The 20,494-nt window shown below is 36.8% G+C and overlaps 1 protein-coding gene across 1 annotated transcript in view; it reads left to right on the forward strand.

The window, feature by feature from the left end:
* SPRED1 (sprouty related EVH1 domain containing 1) overlaps positions 1-19,161 on the forward strand; it is a 137,874-nt gene extending 118,713 nt beyond the window's left edge. Inside the window, exons 5-7 of the mRNA XM_020990953.2 lie at positions 7,406-7,564; positions 11,982-12,089; positions 13,878-19,161. Coding sequence (XP_020846612.1) covers positions 7,406-7,564; positions 11,982-12,089; positions 13,878-14,528 — 918 coding nt within the window. The 3' untranslated portion in view covers positions 14,529-19,161. The remainder of the gene's footprint in view (positions 1-7,405; positions 7,565-11,981; positions 12,090-13,877) is intronic.
* The last annotated feature ends 1,333 nt before the right edge of the window (positions 19,162-20,494 follow it).

Consider the following 20,494-nt stretch of genomic DNA (forward strand, 5'->3'; position numbering starts at 1 on the left):
TGTTGCTTAAAAATCTCTGGTTTCTTTGCATTGCTTAATCTTTTAATCATATTTACCACCATTTTTTGCTGTCCTCCCCTGTGTCCAATTTTGCATTTGTGTCATTTAAGTATTAAAGTATATGTTAATGGAATTGGAAACATTTTCGAGTTCTTTATTCTAATTTTCTACCTACATCCTCTACAATAGATGTTTACTCTTCATTGGTAATTATTTTCACAGTATCTTTTTGCTTATAATCCTCACCACTGCCTTGGGAGACAACCTGATGTCCAATGAAATAATGTTCCTTCTTATGTTAGGAAGTATGGGCCGTCATTTGGCTACTACTCCCTTATATTCTTCTGGTTTTGTTTATAGAGAGAATGTTGATATTAATAGGACTTCTGAGGTCACACTGAGTTCTTAATCTATGATCTATGAGGTGATTCATTTCCTCCAATAATATATCAATTTATCGTGAGACAAGGATCTCACACTTAAAATATGACTAAGTTCATTTTTATAGACTAAGAACTGTGGCATTCTTAGCACTATCTGACCCCACTAATCTGTCACCATCTCCAAAGAGGTAGAAAGGGCTACCTAAGACTGAAGGATATTTTGTATTTTTCTTTTTTAATATTTTATATTATATAATTACCTAGTTGCAAGCCTACTACTGGTGATAAGCCTCTGCATACTTAGCTAAGCTTGTCCTCAGAAAGCAAAAATGTTATAGCCCAAGCATTTCTTGTACATAAGCTTATAGAGCTTATGCTTTACTGGTCAAGCCTTCAAGAATCCAGGGTCAATTATTTGCCAGAAATAACCATAGGAATAGGAATTGTTGTTTAAAGCTTGACTGTGTTATAAATTCTATCTTTTTGAATCAGTTCATCACCCAACCATTCCCACCCCATTGCCCTCAGGAATATTTACTCCATAATTAACCTACTTCCTTTCATCTTAAGCCTCTTCCTTTTTCCTTCCACCTTCTGTTACTCACTGAGACTCCACTCTTTCCTGATGAGATTGCATCTCTGGCCACTCTTTTCAATGCTGGCTGTACTTTCATTCATACTCCCAATTCACTGTCATAGAGTGGGAATGAGAATACTCCTTGTTCCCCATTTCCACTTCAGACTTTCACTCTATCAAATCACTCAGCAACCTCTCCTACTTGGAGGTTCACACTGTTCAGATTTATCAACATCCTGGTGGCCATTGTCCTGGCTATTATCCATTGACCCCCAAGAAATTCCCTCTTTAGTCCAGCAAGTTCAGTGCCTAGCCGACAGTGTTTTTCTCCACCCTTATTCCTGCCCTCATAATAAGGGACTTTATCATATGTATTGATACTTTTTCAGATGCCCTAATTTCCCAGTTCCTCAGGCTACTCTGTTCCCATGACCACTCCACCTCAACTTGTACATACAGATATTCATACCCTTGATTGTGTTCATCACACACAATGTGTTGTGTTTCCATGGCCATGAAATCTAAAATTCCTTTATCTGATTATAATGTCGAATGATTCTGTTTTTCCCTATACCTTACAATTCCTGACCCTTTTCTTTGTCTTCACCATGACCTCTCTTCCCCACACCAACTCAGTTTTTTCTCAGAATATCCCTCCTGCACTGACTCTTCTCCTTTCCACTCCTCTACTCTCAAATTCTTTGCCCCCTTGTCCTTTTGTTGATCACACTTTGTTAAACTCCCAGCCCTGATTACTCCTACAAACTCTACCTCCTTCATTCCTATTCACATGTTACTCAGTGACATTAGAGGGAATCACAAAACTCTGCTTACTGCATCCTTTCCAAATTCATGTTAGCTGATCTCAACTGGGCCCTCATTGAAGCAAGGCAGTCCTTCTGCTACTGCCTAATTGATATACTAACTCATATTCCACACTAGTTGTTTCAAACTTGATTGTTCTGCCTCATTCCTCCCATGACACTTTCTTGCACTATTCTTGTCTGCTAAACACTTCACCCAAAAAAATTGATTCCATTTGCTTAGGTCTCCTTCTCTCCTCCTAATCTCACGTCAGTCAAGCATCTTCCCCCCCCCCACTATCTTCTTCATTCCTTTCTCAAGTGAAAAGATGTCATTCTCTTGCCAAGACTGACCCCTTTGTATTCCTTGATCTCATTTCCCTGCCATCCCCATTCTTGCTTATTCTCAATCTTCTTACCTCTTGTCACCTTCCTCAATCCAATGGCCCTCCCACCCTTTTCCCACTAGCTCTTCCTTGTCTCATTCCTGCTCGTCTTAGAACACTCCGACAAAGCCCTGCCATATACACTCGGAGACTTCCCTTCCTCTCCTCTCTCTCTTACAAACCCTCTACAATCTGGCTTCCAGACTCATCATTCAACTGAAATTGCCCTCTCCAAAGTTACCGCTGATTTCTGAATTGCCAGGTCTAATAACCTTTTCTTTTTTTTTTCTTTTAATACTTTACTTTTCCCAAATTACATGTAAAAATAACTTAAAATTTTTGAATTCAGATCCCTCCTTTGTTCCCCTCCCCCCTTCCTTGAGACAGTAAGCAAATCTGATGTAGTGTTATACAGCTGTCCCTTCCATATCTTTGTTTTGATATATCCCAGGTCAGCATAAGAAATTAAATGGGCATTTGGGGGGAGTTCTGTGGAAGCCGCAGATAACATAGAAAAAGTTTAGAAATGCACAGAATATGTATAGTATTGTATAATCTCAACATATTTTGCTATTTAATACCGTTGTAATTCAGACTTCTTTGGTATGAGGAGAGGGCCAAAAAAATTTTAATGTGGATTTTCCATATCCCAGGGGGACCACGGCCCTAACCCCAGCAAAGTGGAAGGCATAACTCTAGGTGTGCAGTCATGTAAAACATGTTTTCATATTAGTCATTTTTATGGTAGAAAACTCAAACCAATAAAGGAAGAAAGGAAAGCGAAAAATAGTATGCTGTGCTCCGTAATCGGTTGTCATCCATTCTTTCTATGGAAGCAGAAGGCATTTTTCATCATGAGTCCTTTGGAATTGTCTTGGATCATCATATTGCTGAGAAGAGAGCTCAGTGTCATTCACAATTGTTCCGCGTATAACATTGCTGTTACTGTGTAGTGTTCTCCTGGTTCTGCTCATTTCACTCTGCGTCAGTTCAGGTGTTGCCAGGTTTTTCTGATGTCGTTCTACTCATTTCTCATAGCATAATAATATTCCATTACAATCATATACCACAACTTGTTTAGCAGATTGATGGCGTGTCCCCTCATTGTCCAATTCTTGGCCATCACTAAAAAAGCTGCTATACATGTTTTTGTACAAATAGGTCCTTTCCCCCCTTTTTCTAATCTCTGGGATACAGACCTAATAGTAGTATTGCTGCATCATAGCATATGCATATTTTTATAGCCTTTGGGCATAGTTCCACATTTTCTCTCCAGAATGGTTGGATCAGTTCACAACTCCACCACCAGTGTATTAGTGTCCCAGTTTTCCCACATCCCCTCCGACGTATATCATTTTCTTTAATGACCTTCTTTTCAGTTCTTATCCTTCTTGATCTTTGACCTCTCTGCAAACTTTAGTGTTGGAGGTGGAATGGATAGAGCGCTGGTCCTGGAGTCGGGAAGAACTGAGTTCAGATGTAGCCTCAGATCTTACTAGCTGTGTGACTTTGGTCAAGTCACAACCTCTGCCTGTTTTAGTTCCCTAAACTATAAAAAATGAGGATGATAATGGCAACCTACCTCCTGTAGTTTTTGTGAGCATCAAATGAGATGACAGTAATGAAGTGTCTAGTACAGTGCCTGGCACCTAATAGACTCTACACAGATGATGATGATGATGATGATGTGCTTAGCACAATGCTTGGCCCAGAGTAGGCACTTCATAAACTCTTGCTCCTTTCCTTTCCTCCCTTGATTCCTTCTCCTCCTAGACACTCTGTCTTCTCTGGGTTTTCATGATGCTGCTCTTTCCTGGCTCTCCTGTCTCCCTTTGCTGATTCTTTTGCTGCTGATCTCTCTCACTTTAGTAATCTGATCAATTCCCACATTTATTTATCATCTCCCTGCAGGTGATTTCCATATCTATATGTCTAGGTCTAGTCTCTGTCCTTCGCTTACAGTCCCAGGTCACCAGTTGCCTTTCGGATGTCATGATCTGAATGTTCCATGGGCATCTCAGATTCAGCCTAATACAAGAGCTCGTTATTCTCCTCAGCCCTACCTTCTTCCAGACTTACCTGTTACTCTTAAGGGTTACCCTACCAGTCACCCAAGCTTGCAGCCATAGTGTCATCCTCAGCTCTTAACTCACTCTCATATATCCAATCTTTTGACAAATCTTGTAGTTTTTAACTTTACTATATCCCTTGTATCCTTCTCTCTACTAATTGTAGCCACCATCCTAAATCAGTCTCTCATTACCTTTTTTTTTTTTGTGAGGGGTGAGGCAATCAGGATTAAGTGACTTGCCTAGGGTCACAAAGCTAGTAAGTGTCAAGTGTCTGAGGCTGGATTTGAACTCAGGTCTTCCTGACTTCGGGGCCAGTGTTCTGTTCACTGCATCTAGGTGCCTCCCATCCCCCCTTACCTGCACTACTGCTATAGCCTTCTTGTTGGTCTCGCTGCCCCACATCTCTCTCCACAGAGCTGCCATAGCAATTTTTCTAAAGTATAAGTCTTAACTATGTCACTCGTCCTACTCATTCAGCTCCAGTGGCTCTCATTTGCCTCCAGGATCAAATATGAAGTCCTTTGACATTTGGAGCTGTTTTGTAACAGGGCCATTTTGTTTTTGTTTTTCATTTTTCAGTCTTCATAACAGTTTAGTACACTTCATACATACATACTTTCTCTCTCTCTCTCTCTCTCTCTCTCTCTCTTTCTCTCTCTTTCTCTCTCTTTCTCTCTCTTTCTCTCTCTTTCTCTCTTTCTCTTTCTCTGCTGCTATACTGTCCTCCTTTACTATTCCTTACACATGATGTTCCATCTCCTGTCTATGACTTTCATAGGCTGTCACCATTCCAGGAATAATAGCCTTCCTTCTCACCTTTGCCTCTTAGTTTTTCTGGCTACATTAAGTCTCAGCTCAGATCATGTCTTCCGTTAAGCTATTAATAGTTCCCTTTCCAATTCTTTCTATCATAGCTAACATTTTCCCCAGAATTTTTTCCTCCAGCACTCTCATTCCATTTAAAAAAAAAATTAATCTCTTGTTTCATCTCTCCCAGGAATTCTAGTTGAGTTTGTGCCCAAACTGTTTTTTCTCTGAGGTATTGCTTGTAGATGTTTTGGAGTCATAATCTTTTTCTGCATTTGTATCTTGAGTGTCTCTGCCACTCAGTATAATAATAACTCATTAGAGTGTGGTTCTTTTTTTGTTAGCTCATTCTTCCAGCCTACTTCCTGACTTTGGACTTGACATTAAAGCTGGGTTCTGTGATACTTTTGGAGGGAAGGTCTGGGTTAGCCCTGTGACTGCCTTTTGGTGGTATTTGAGTGTTCCAGGATCTCAGGGACAAGCTGAGGGCCTGGCAGACTTTCAGTGTTCTCAGAGGAGTCTGATCCAAGGCAAAGTCTCATTGCTGTCCCCTTAGTCTGAGCCGTGCAAGTTCCTGACCTGGATTTGAGTCTGTGCAAGCATAGCCTGGTGCTGTTGGTTCAAAGTGGGAAAATTGTAGACTCTCCTTTGATCTGGGCTTCTTGCCTTGGTTATTTCTTTGCAGTCTGGAATAATTGTGAGAAGTTAAACCCTGTTTTGTGCCTGACATCTTAGCCATAGTCCTGCTGGCTTCTGAACTTCCTCCTTTCTTTGTACACTGCCCAGGCCCAGGGGCCTGCTTCGTGGGGAAGGCCACTGTCGAGCACAATTCCCCTTCTCATTCTGTCCTGGATCTTTGACCTGAGACTGGGTGGTGAGTGACAGATCTGCCAGTTGGCACCTGTTCGCCTTGAAGTGCTGTGATATGTGTCTGGGGTTGCCCTCATATGAGTCTGGGACCTCTTTTTATGCTGATGTGCAACATCTCACAGGGTACTGAAGTGCTTCACCCTAGGTTCCTACCCCAACCCTGTCCACAGTGTCTGCAGACTTCTTTGTCTCTCGATGCAGACTTGGCCCAAACAAAGGGGTCAGTGGGTCAGTGTGGCTTTTAATGGATTTCTCCATCAGTATTTGGTCTGGTCTTGGGGGTGTGTGTGTGTGTGTGTGTGTGTGTGTGTTTGAGGCAATGTGCCCAGGGTCACACAGCTAGTGAGTGTTACATGTCTGAGGCTGCATTTGAACTCGGGTCTTCCTGACTCCAGGGGCGGTACTCTATCCACTGCACCACCCTAGCTGCCCCCTGGTCTGGTATATTTTATACCTCTCTTTGGAGGAGTTGTGGGGGGAATCCCAGTTGCATTTACCTTCTACTCTACTATCTTTGCTCTCCTCCCACCCTCCCCACCCCCCACCCTCAACCACATCATAGTTATTGGCATTTTTCCTCTGCAGTTAATGTGATCTCGAGAGAAGAAAGTATTTTTACCTTCATGTCCCCAACATTTAACAGGGTGCCTGGCTCATAATAAATGCCTAATAAATGCTTTTTGATTGATGGAGAATTTTTTATGTCTTGCCTTTGTCATCCACCATGGTAAATAGCCCTCCCAACTTTGTGTTATCTAGCGAATATGATAAGCATGCCTCCTCATTTCTCTCGTGGTTATGCTACCTTAGGACTTTTCTACTATGCCCCAGTATCTGGTACCTTCCTTCCTCTCCTCCTGCTTCTCAGCTCCTTTTGTTTGTTGTCTTCCCCCATTTAGATTGTAAGCCCCTGGAGGGTAGGTGTTTTTGTTTGTCTGTTTTGGTATCCCCAGTGCTTAACATGGTGCCCGGCATATAATAAGGTGCTTAATAAATGTTTATTTGACTATCTTTGTCTTTATCCATGTAATTAGCAAACAAGTTTTTACAGTGTAGGACCAAGGACAGATCCCTGGAATGCCACATTAGAAAACTCTTGCCAACTTGAGAGATAGATATATAGATATAAATATAGATATAATGTAGATATAGATATATCGTGAGATATATATATATATATATATATATATATATACACACACATATATATTTATATAGTGAATATGCCTTGGATCCATTTATTTAACGAATTCTAAACCTATGTAACTATACTGTCATCATAGGCAGAGTCTCTCTATTTCTTCCACAAGGAAAGCGCAAGAGTTTTTTATCAAATATTTTTCCAAAATCCACATATACTACGTCTATAGCATTCCGCTAATTTTTACCTAATGAGCTTGTCAGTGGAACTTCTTGTCTTGAACAAACATAAACTTTTTTCCTGTATTTTTAGAACTTGTTAATAATCATTCCAGTGAATATAACAGAGTTTTGTTTTCTCTCATAGGTAACAGAAGATGATACTTCCAGTTCTCTTGCAAAAGATCACTTTTTCCAGCCAGAAACTGTTGTTACCAATGAGCCCTATAGAAGTTCAAACATAAGGCCTTCACCCTTTGAAGATTTGAATTCCAGAAGAGTGTTCTTGCAGAGCCAAGCTAATCAAGTAGGAAGATAATACGCCTTTATCATTTGTTAAATTATTAAGAGGATAAATATGTAATAGTATATACTTTTGTCTTATTCTGTTACACACACACACACACACACACACACACACATCCTAAGAGATCATAGTCTATTCTTCTGTCTTATCTAAAGCAGTAGCAAAAATTCACTCTGATATTTAGACAACTAATTTAATGAGTTTCTTAGGATCTAGTCATTTTTATTTACATAGATCCTTTGCTGTTCAGGTTTTTTTTCACTGACTGAAATGAAGACATAGATGGCATGCATTCTTGTCATAATTGAAAGTAACACAAATCTAGGAGGAATAAATAGCTAACACATTGAATGACATATAGGATTTTAAAAGATCTCAACAGTTTAAAACAGTGGATCCAGTTTAATAACAATAATAACAAGTTAATTTAAAAGGAATAAATGTAAAATCTTAAACTCAGATTTTAAAAAATTAGTTGTATAAGTCAAGACAGAACAGGCATGGCTATGTGGCCGTTTGTGTGAAAAAAGATATGTGGATTATAGTAGACTGCAAGACCTTGTGTGACATGGCAGCCAGAAAGAGGTGATGCTACCCATGACTGCATTTAGAGAACCATTGTGTCCACTAGGAGAAGGGACAGTGTTAGTGAGCCTGGGCCCTGGAGGATGCACCTGGAGTATCATGGACAGTTCTGAGAGCCACATTTTGGGAAGGACATTAACAAGCTGTGGCATATGCTGATGAGCATGACCAGAGTGGTGAGGTGACTGGTTACACAGGTCACATTATCACCATTTTCAAGTATTTGGAAAAAAGTATATAGAAAATGAATTAAAATTTCTCCACTTGACTCAGAAGGCAGAAACTAGGACTGATGAGCAGAAGTTGTAGAGTAGCAGGTTTTAGCTCAATTTCAGGAAAAAAACTTGATAAAGGTTAGGGCTGTCCATACATGAAATAGGTTGCTTTCAGCAACTCTTTGCCTATTTGGGTTTCCTTGGACATGCCCTTTAATTTGGATTATAGTTCCATTATTGAAGGATTTGATTAGGAAGACAGCACCAGACTGTGGATAGAGTACTCAGATGAGTTAATGGATGCAAAGCAATTTGAAAATTTTAAAATATTATATAAATGTCAGTTACTGTTTATCTACTATATCGGAACCTTGATCTAAAGTTTTCATTGGTGTCCATACAACTAAACCATGTTAAAATGGAGCATTTAAAGTATAGTGAGAAAAGCTTCAAATTTGGAATCAGGTTTAAATCCTAATTTGAGTGGCCAAATTTTGAGCCGCTTAACAACTGTGTGATCTTAGGTAAATCATTTCATCCATGCATGTCAGTTTCCTCCTATTAAAAATAAGGGAGTTGGACTATATTCTATATACCTTCCAGCTCTGACATTCTGTGAATTATGTGAAAATTGCATAATGAAATATCTCCAGGTTATTTTTTTTTAAGGCAGTTGGGGTTAAATGACTTTCCCAGGGTCACACAGCTAGTAAAGTGTCAAATGTTTGGTCTGAGGCCAGATTTGAACTCAGGCTCCTGACTCCAGGGCCAGTGCTCTATCCACTGCACCACCACCACCTAGCTGCCCCTCAAGGTTCTTCTTCAGGTATTTTTATTGCCTTCTTTCTACGTAACATGAATATGTTGCTGAAAAGTACTGAAGACAATATGTCCTAAACCCTTTTCTGTTTCTGATTACTGAGACTTGTTATGCTTTTATAATTTTGGTGGTTCTTTAAAACACTCGTTTTCAGTTTAGTAAGTGAAGTTGTACTCAGGGCTACACTTAATGTTTTCTTCAACCTCTCTTCATTTTTGGGAAAGATTCTGTATTCTTTTTACCTCTTTAAGTTTCAACAGAATCATTTTGAGAGTAGTTAGGTTCAAGTATTTTTATTTAAAGATTACAAACATTGGTCATACTAGTTTTTACATTTTGCCTTAGATGATGCACTTCTTTACAATTGTATATAGTTTCACGTTGTTAATACCTTTCAAGCACATTTAAAGAGATTCTAAAATAGAAGTACAGTAATGATATTTAGATATTGGAGAATTGCGTATGACTTTTGCATAGTTTTGTTTTTGCTTAAACATGTAAAAGAATCTCATTAAACTGTAGAAGATGGAAGAAAAACCATATTGTGATGGTTTGGCGTAAAACAAAAAAGCAAAAGGAGTTACCAGTCAACTCTGTTTTTCCACATAATCATTTGAACAGAGGTAGTTTTTTTGTATCTGTTTGTCTTGAAATTATACAGTTGCTGCAATTAAAACTGCTAGAATCACAGAATATTAGCACTAAAACAGACATTGAAAATGAAATTGCCAAATTGGAGTGCATTTCAGACAGTTCTTTGAACCACGGTGAAATAATGGCTTTGTTTAAAAAAGTACGTCAGTGAAGGCAAATTTTGCTAATATTCCTAACACTGGTTTGTTACTGCAAAATGTCTATGAATCCATATTCTCATCAAGCGTTGGCAATTACTGTTTTTCAGGTGTATGTATGTCTATATGTATACTGTTGTGATTAATAAAGTACAAATTAATTTAATATTGTTACAGCATGCATAGGAGCTTTATGTTGTTATGTATTTTCTAAATTATCATATACTAATAGTAGTACAACTACTTTCACAATCAGTATCTGAGAAGAGCCTCAAACACAAAAAGGTTGGATTCATTGACCTGGGATAATTGAATAATTAATTATACACCAACTATGTCTGCTAAGTCTCAGGGATATTAAAAACTCCCAACAAAATGAAAACAATTTAGTAATTCATATGCAAAAATATTATAGATTGATTCTCCATTTGATTCATCTTTGTTAGGTAGGAATTAGTTAGTGGAAGGAGTAAATAAATGAACATTGATCTCCCTGATAACTAGCCTCACTCACCTATCCCCTGGCCCTGAAAATTACTTTATATATTTTATATTTATGTGTTTGTGTTCAAGTTGTTCCTTCCAGTATAATGTGAGCTTCCTGAGGGTAGGAACTTCTTCATTTCTCTCTTTGTATCTGTAGTGCCCAATATAGAGACTCAGTAAATGTGAAAGAATGAAGAATGAACGGATTTCTGAAGGCAGATTTCTCTTTTGATTTTTGTTACATATTAGAGGCATGTTATTTTTTGTGGGAATGAAGTTAGGAAAAGTCTGGCAGTACCCCCATGAAAGCATAGAGGGGGTATTGGAGCTTTGACTCTGATAACCAAGACCTGGGTTCAGATCTCTCCTCTGGTGTTTAAACACTGTGTGACCTAAGGCAAGTCATTAGCTAGTCTAGGCCTCATTTTCCTCATGTAAGAAGAGGGAATTGGACTAGATGGCTTCTGAGTTCCATTCTAGCTCTAAATCTTTGATCCTATGAATTAATTGGTCAATCTGTAATAATATGTGCTTCAAATATGCACTTTTTCCTTGCTTTCCTGAAAATTTGTTGTGTTTTAGGCTATATTGTGAGGAGAAAAGTTAGTAAAGGGGAAAATTGTAGTGGGGCTTCTTTTGAAAGTGCTACTTACTGGGAACAAAGCATTGTGCTAGGAACTAGGTAAATAAAAAGATTAGATTAGGTACAGCTTCCAGTAAGGGGGTGAGATATAAACAGAGATAATTATAATACGCAATAATGTATTAAAAGTTACAAAGCAAGGTAGTGTGTGAGGTTCCAGGAGGGAAGGTTATTCTTGACCAGGGGGTGCACAGAAAAATCTGAATTGTGCTTTAAAGGGTAGAGTACAAGGTTCTTGCAGGCAGAAATTATTCCTTTTACTTCATGGCATTCCCCAAAGTACACAGCTGTAGTTTATTGAACACACTACACATATCCATTAAATATTTGTTAGATAATGGAACTAAAGAAGATATCTTCTTTCTAAACTGAACAAATGAGCCATATGATTTTTAAAGTTCCTTCCAACTCTAAAACTTAATGATTCAAAAAATGAAAAGGAAATACAGACTATTCTCAAGTTTTATGTTAATTTATCAGTAAAAGTCCTTTCTTTAGCCATTAGTTTTAAGCAACTCAGAATTTCAGTGGACTTTACAATCAGAATTAAAAATGGATCGTTTAATTCTTTTCCCCCTATTGCTTGGTGTCATGCGAATGAGACTGAAATTAGCCAAGAAATAGAGGAGATGATTGGGACAACTAACTGTATACTCAATAATTAACTCTATTCTCAGCCTAAGAATAGCAGTATAAAAGGAAAAACAGTAAATAAAATAAACCTTTTAATTAGAAGCAAATTTGTCAAATCTGCTAGAAATTATTTGTGTAGTATTAAAAATCTAAACAGTAATGAAAAACACGTTAATTTTGATGTTTTAGTAGAAAACAGGATTCCATTTTCTTGTCACTCAATTCAAAATGTTTAATATTATAGGTAGCATTCAACCAGCCAGACTTGGATACTTCCCTTCAGGCCAGATCTGGGGCCTATGTGCATCGGCCAGTTTCAAAGGAGTGTGGAAATCTGAAATCCCAAAATCGGGTAAATTACCTGTTTACCATGAACTGTTTCGTAATATGACTCTTTTACATTGAAATATACAAGTAAAAATTGCAGGAGGTGATATTTTATCACGCAATTCAGTCGCTTTAAGAAATATGTTTGAAAGGCTTTCATCAAGCCAGTTTAGTTTCCTGCTATAATTGATTATTTCCCTGAGTCTCTGAGGTCTCAAGTAACAGATTTTAGAGTTAGCTTTACATTTGAGTTTTCTAGTGACAGACTTTATATAAGGTAAAGCCTATTAGGATTTATTTGAAGCTATTGTTCTTGTGTATCCCTCTAAGTTTAGTGTCAAGAATAGATACATCTCCAGAATTTCTAAAAATCCAAAGTAATATTTTTAAAGGAATGAAATTTTATCATAGTATCTTAAGCCCTAAAATGTACTTGAAATACTTGAGAAAAAGAGAAGAGTAACACTACACTGCTAAAAACCTTATCATAAGTTCAAAACTAAAACTGGGAGAGAGCCAGTGCTGCTTCCATTACTGGGCAGGCACGGTGGGAATTGAGCACCACATAGCAACGTTCAAATTACTACAGATTCCAGTGTTTACCAGCTCCCCCCTTTCCTTCTGACCCCAGATCACGGAAGTGAGTTATATGCTTCATTTTAGCATATGAAGTATGCATGTGTATATTTCTCTGTGTTTATCAGCTAAAGACTTAAAGCCAGATTATGCTCACAACAGAGAGGAACAATTAATTGACAAATTCGTTGGTGCTTCTGGGTTAGCTTAAAGCCTACTCTGGACTTTGTAGATTTCAGGAAGTGGTGACTGAGCTGTATCTGCTGCTCTTCTCTTTTGAGGCAGTCACAGACCATAAATTGACAGCTTATTAATTTATTTCTTTATAGAGTCAAGGATTTTTTTCCCTTAACTTTGTGGACCCTGTTTATATATAGTCATCAGATTAAATATATTATTTTTAGTTGACAAATTGAGTACTGGACAGTGCCCCTAATAAATGTGTTCACTTTTGTTCTAAATTAAGAAGATTGTAATATCTATCAGCCAGTGACAATTTTCATGCCAAATCTACCTAATCATCCCCAAAGTTATAGCATAGCTGTTGAAAAATTGTGTCTGGGGGCAGCTAGGTGGCACAGTGGATAGAGCTCTAGCCTTGGAGTCAGGAGGACCTGAGTTCAAATATGACCTCAGAGCTGTGTGACCTTGGGCAAGTCACTCAACCCCAGTTGCCTCACCAAAAAGCAAAAGAAAAAAGAAAAATTGTGTCTTTACTCTAACAGAACAATCTTATTCTTTAAGTCTTGGAACACATAATATTCCGATAGGACTTGAGTTTTGTTTTATTTTTTAATGAATTCCTTTAAATAGAAACCTTATTAAAAATGTGATGTTGTTTTATTTAAAAATTGAGATTTTGTTGAAAATTTGATGATTTTAATCATCTTTTGGTTGGTGGTGTTAAAAGTTTTGCTGGAGCCAGATTGCCATTAGGTAATGGTGATGTGAATCCCTTTCTTTCCCCCAAGTCTCCCTTGTCATAGCTGGCTGTAAACTCCTGTCCATAAAGTGAGATAATAAGAAAACTGACATTAACAAAAAAAATCCACCATAGTAACAAACCAAAAATACCTTCTTTAAGAAGTTTTTTATACTGTTTCACAATGTAAGATGTTGAGTTGAGAAGGGTAGAGGGTTCCTTTTTCTGAAGTTTGATCTCTTGTTAGAGAGTATTTTTTTCAAATCAAAATTTCTGAGTTCTTTTGACTTTTGTAATTTTTATGTTTCCTTTTAGGCACCTTTGAAAGCAATCAGACATGTCAGTTTTCAAGATGAAGATGAAATTGTCAGAATAAATCCTCGTGATATTTTAATACGTCGTTATGCAGACTACAGGCATCCTGACATGTGGAAAAATGACTTGGAGAGAGATGACACTGACTCTAATGTTGAGTTTTCAAAATCAGATAGTAAAAAACCTGATTCTCTGTACTTTTGTGAGGATGGGACTAAGTTAAATGCGCTGAAAGACTCTGTGGTATTTAAGACACAGCCTTCCTCATTAAAATTTAAGAAGTCAAAAAGAAGAAAAGAGGATGGTGAGCGTTCTCGCTGCATATACTGCCAGGAGAGGTTTAACCATGAAGAAAATGGCAGGGGCCAGTGTCAGGATGCTCCAGACCCTATTAAGAGGTGCATATACCAAGTTAGCTGCATGCTCTGCGCGGAGAGCATGTTGTATCATTGTATGTCAGACTCAGAGGGAGACTTTTCTGACCCCTGTTCATGTGACACCAGCGATGACAAATTTTGCTTGCGATGGTTGGCTCTGGTGGCGCTGTCTTTCATTGCGCCATGCATGTGCTGCTATGTTCCCTTGCGGTTGTGCCATCGCTGTGGCGAGGCATGTGGGTGCTGCGGAGGAAAACACAAAGCTGCCGGATGAAACCGGCTGGTGCCAAAATGAGTCTGAAGTCTTTGTTTCCAGGAATTAGCTAACTTGGATTTGTGGAGGCTTTTGGCAAGCGACGTGGCATCTGGCCTGGCATCATGGGGGGCCAACCATGGAAGAAGCCGCAGAACTCGTCAGTTCTTGCCATTTCACAGATGCTAGCAGCCATGCTGGACTGTTTCCTTCGAGTGCATGGCACATTTTGTTGAAAGTTGTAAAGGATTATTTGAGAAAGGAAGCCATTTCTGGTTATTGGCTATATTATAAGGGTGCAAACTCTGATCCAACTAAAAAGGAATTAATTTGGCATTTTGTACATTTATGGCTTAGGTGACGGGGAAGGGATCTTCAAAAAGAACTGAATGCATTTGACACATAATGAAACAAAAAATGCACTAGTTACGGTTGATTTCAAACTAAGAAAAGTTAACACTTGGCAGATATCAGAAATGAAACTGAAGTGCAACTAAATCATTTATTAGTTGTTTTTTGGAATCAATTTTATGTATAAATAACAAATGTTTATATTTAACTAAGTATAAGGTACGAATTATTACATAATAAACTTTTCTTCCCATTTCTATAGTAGATACATTTATATCTACTGTCACATTCCATATTTTGAATATTTAACTCGTATAGTTAGTTGCATTTTTATTCCACTTGAATGAATTGATATTTTCATCTTCATTTCCCTCCAACTGCAGTTTGTATTGAGTTATATCTGTACATTCTGGTAATCTGAAACCTTTAAGATATTCTAATAGTCTTGAGTGACCAATTTTTTTAAGCACAGATGTAATTGTCTGATGTTCTGATGGGAACATAACACTTATTTCATATATATATATATATATATATATATATATATATATATATATATATATACTGATTAAACATTATCAGAAAAAAAAGTGGGGTTTTGTGTTGTTCAACCAGCAAGTTGTTTTCTTTTGGGGTTTCCTCCTCTAAAATACTTTAATTGCATTTACAAATGTTTAGCAAGTTAAAGGATATAACCAAATAATTATAATAGGATGTTCATTTTAGGTCTCCATCTATCATTCTGCAAAACTAGGATCATGTTCAGCTGTTTTATTAATCTTTGGGCTTAATCCTAGTACTTGTTATTTTACCCCACCCACCCTCACTCTACCCCCATCCACCATCCCCCTTGGTAACCATTCTATTGCAGAATTTTATTTTTATTTGAACTGGCAAAAGCATAACTATTACATTAAAATGTGGTGTGGTTGAAAAAAGGGGGGGGGGACTTAATCCAGTATATGAATGAAACGTTTTATAAGTTTTTTTTTTAAATCTGCTGTGTATTACTTACTGGATAATAACAATTGGATAATGTTCTAACAGATTGTGTAATACTCCAGAGATCATTTTTTAGTATGTTAGTAATTCATTTAGTAATCAATTTTTAGTCATTTTAGTAATTTTTTAATGTTACATGAAAACTCTAACCAAGTTGAGGAGTGCTTTGTGAAAGATTCTCTTGGGGGATAGGAGGAAGGGAGAGGGACTGAAGTTGAGAAAAGGATACCCTTTTTTAGGGCCTAAAGAGTTATTTGTAGGCAATGAAAGTAAAAAAAATCACACTACCTTTGGAAGCTCCTTTTCTATGCAGGTTCTTAATGTCATGTTATTTCTTTTTACTTATCATATTAAAGCCTTTTACCTTCCTTTTCTTGCCCTAAGATCAAACTGAACAATGTATATAACACTATCTGTCTGTAAGATACTTTTTTTTTTAAAGAAAGCGTTTATATTTATATGACAGCTTGAACTGACAACATTGTGTACATAGATCATCTTGAAGTATTATTTCACATTGAAAAGAAGACAAATATATTGATAACTATAGAAGTTATGAAAAAGAGCTTCTTTCTAGTTTTGTACTAAAAATCATTCAGATGAGCTAAGTCCAAGAACATCAACACTGTAGCAGCAGTCTTAAGTCTCATTTTTACAGTTTATATATTTGAAAGCTGCTACCGTGGATAATTTTCACCCGTCACATTTTCAGCTACACTTGATTTCCCAGAATAGACTGTTAACTTTCAAAACTACTTCATTGGTAACATGAGAGTGATTGGGTTTTTTTCCCTTGTGAATGAAATTTGATATTTGTAAGTGCTTAGTTTACAATTCAGGTTGGAGCAAGGGGTGAACAACTAAAGAGAAGAACTTGCTGGCTGTATAGGAAAACGCTGTGGAATTGTACTGTGTATATACTTTTGGAAAGAAACAGACCGAACAGTTTCCTCTGTTGAGCACTAATCATCATAGTGCAACTCCTGTTCCTGTACTGTATTTTATATGCAACAGATACGCTTTAATATTTTTAATGAATTTGTGCATTAATATTTCCAATTTGTTTAACCACTTTGCTGCTACGATTTTGCCACCCCCTCCCCTTTCTTTCCTTTATAATCTAAAACAATTTGCTTCATTAAAAATTATGAATATGGATGTTACAGGTTGTTATTTCATCCTGGGTCTTTATAAGTTAATAAACCCAGTTTCTATGCCAATAACATGATAAACCTAGGAAAATCAATCTATGCCATAAACTAATGACATAATTTATCTGGATCCTTGTGGAAGGACAGATTATGTTAAATTAGCTAGAATGGTGATGTGGAAACAGATACCTTTATCAGTCCGTATGTGGGGAAACCAAAGTATAAGTAAATTATAAAAGTGTAAGTAAATGAAGAAAGATTTATTTATACTTCCCCTTCATGCTTTTTATAATTGAACTTTCCTCTGAAAAGTTCCTTAGGCTTTTTGTTTGTGATGTAGAAAGTAGTAAGTACAACCAGCCAGATAACATGGAAAGAAACAATCCTATGAGGCCTGCCTGTTACCATTATTGAGTGATGTTTCCCTTGGCCTAGCCTTTGAAGGGTAGAAGCGTTTGATCTCTGAAGACAGCTCAGCTGTAGCACTTCAGCGCCACCTGCTGGAATAACACCCATCCAGAAAAACCCTTGAGATATAAGGGATGTGATAACACACCCTAGTACTAGCAGGTCAGGGACTATTAAGGAAAGGCACTTTGACCTCAGGACACCAGGAGTAAGAAATATTTAGAAAAACCTGTAGTCGTTTTCCCCCATAGTATATTATCGAAGCCTCGTTTCCCTTTTTTTTGTCATCTATGGGGTATATAAACCATAAAGATTTCATTTAAAAACTAATGGATTACTTAAAACCGGCAACTATAGTAAGCATTGAATTCATATATGGACAGACATTAAACTAGTTCTGCTCTGATAATTTATTTCTTGGTGAAAATCTTAAACACAAAGAATTTGTGTGTTAAAAGAAGAATTTTTGAGAACTTTGCCAGGGATTATATTGTAGCAAATTCTTTAGAGAGATTGTGTGTGTGTGTGTGTGTGTGTGTGTGTGTGTGAAAGGAAAGTGATGGTTCCAGTTTAGTATTTAAATGACAAAAGATTAAAATTACCTAGTTTCCATTGGTTATGCAAACAGCTATTTCCATAACTAGCTCTTGGAGTAACACTAAAACAAGATGCACTTTCTGATCATGCTTAAAATATCTGTCATTACTAGGGGCTTTTTTGTGTAATTGAACAGCGCAATAAGTTTTTTATAAATCCGGGTTAAGATCCAGAATATAAGAAAGGGAGGATTAAAGCATAGTATCACACATGTCCTGTTAATATTTGTTGAAATTTTATGACTGCATCCTGTACTTTACTAGATATAGTATTGTTTAAAATCCTAGCAAGTGGTCCATTAAGCAAGCCTATCATTTTTTCCTGCATTAAAATATATATATATTTAAACATTGGTCCCTTGAATTATCTGAAGACACTAGTGCCCCTTGCTTTTTTGACTTGAACTTCAATCACGTTTTCAAGAAAGCCCTGAAAACTCTAGCACAAACATGCCATTTTTTTTGTCCCACCCTGCCCTGTGATCCCCATCTGTCTTTGAAATTGAACCTTACATTTTAAAATGATGCCATTATGATGTGCTTTTCAAGCAATTTCATACATGAAATAAAAATAGACCACAGTGATCGATAGAAAACAAAGATGTTAATAGGCCTTAAGCTACTGTTTGCCTAGCAGCCACGTGGTTATAAACTTCGGTATGCTTTGGTTCACTTAAAGTTAGCCTTTGTTCCTAAAAGCTTAAACTAAAAACTTTGTGATTAATTTTGAAAAAATTCTAAAGCATTGTCTAGTGTAAAACCCTTTGTGTTTGAAGCTGCACTATAAATGGTACATAGATTTTGTGAACACACTGCCTCTCCTTTTTGCAAATAGTGCCATTTGCTTTCTACCCTGACCTCAAAAAGTGCCTCATTTGTATATTATTCCCATTACCTTCAACTGCTTTCTTTATAATGAGCAATGTATGATTTAGTTTAACTCATCATAGATGTATTTCCTTTTATGTATACGAATATATAGCTTGGTACTTTTCAGTATATAATGTAAATATGCATATGTAAGTTTGTAACTTTTGTTACACCATATTTGTGTAATTGGACATATCAGATAATATCATAAAACAGTTTGTTTTTAATGGTTCTTACCCTGTAATTACCCGATTAAACCTATCCTGAAATTAAAAAGGGTTTTTTCTTAATGTCCTGGGCCTGTTTACACTGACACGTGAGGTGTTAGCTAAAAGCGAAGAGTAACAGAAATTAGAGGTTTTAGTCATATTTTGTAAAAGTTAAAATGTTATTTGAGGGTCATTTGTTTTTAAAACCCAAAGTTCATTTAAACGTCACCTCAAATAACTAGTTCCTTCTTATATTATGATGTTTTAAAGCCATAATGAATGCTGCATTTCCATTCACTGACATAGGAACAAATTACTGTTAATTCTATAAGAGTGGTTTGGGAGCTTTTGTAGCAAACTTTAAATCCCAAGTTGGCACCTTGTTCCTTACACTGTGCTTCTCAACCAGTTCTTTCCATTGTCAGTTGGCATTTATTCAAGAAATACAACCTAGTTTTATTACTTGCTTAAATGAAGTGTTATGGGGAAGAATTTTTTGTTGTTCTAAATCTGTGCTTTCATCAGTAAGGAAACTCCAACTTTGGGTCATAAAGAAGCTGCCTGGGATATTGAAAGGTTAAGTAACTTTAATCTTCCCGAATTCAGGGCTAGCCCTCTCTCCATGCTACTTCTTAATTAGGAAAGTAAATCTACAATAAAATTCATGTAATACTTTCCAAGGATAAACTTTTGGTTTATGCATGCCACTGCTGTCATGCATTGACTTCTTAGGCTTGCCTTGTATTATTGAATCTTGTAATAAAGCAATTTTTTTTTCTTTTTTTAGTCCTAAATTTTCATAAACATAAGACTCCTTTATCTAAAGAAAGTTTAATGTTCACCAAAGAGGTTGAAAATAGGTCTGCTACAATTTGACAATTAAATGTGTTAGAAATAAAGATAATGCTTAAAAGTAGTTCTTGTAAAACTTTTGCAACTGGCCTACCGATCAGTTTTTTGAAACTTCCTTTAGATTCTCTCTTAGGAAATTCCAGGCCTGATCAAAGCTTCCAAAAGTCAGACAATTTGACCCTGAAACTATATTAAGAAGGCCAACAGTAAACTTGCATGTTAAGCTTTATAGTAGAGGAAAAGCCATATTTAAGTGAATTTGATAAAACGTGCTTTGTTGTAATAAAATACTGTTAAAAATCGACTGCTGAAAAATACATAATTCTTGCTATAATGAGTCAGCAGGTGAAAAGAGTGTAGTAAGCAAATATAAATAGTATTGTGTGCACATTACCTTCATCCCTTCTGTCTTCTAAGGTGGTTGTGATATTTGTCATGGAGTGTCACCTATGAATTTTAGATTTTCATGCAGAGATGGTTGAAGTTAAAAGTTCACAGATAATTGCTACTTGATCAAAGATTGTGTGATTTAGCATTAGCAGGGATCT

Source organism: Phascolarctos cinereus, unplaced genomic scaffold (genome assembly GCF_003287225.1).
Source record: "Phascolarctos cinereus isolate Bilbo 61053 unplaced genomic scaffold, phaCin_HiC Scaffold_3;HRSCAF=262, whole genome shotgun sequence".
Classification (NCBI taxonomy): Eukaryota; Metazoa; Chordata; class Mammalia; order Diprotodontia; family Phascolarctidae; genus Phascolarctos; species Phascolarctos cinereus.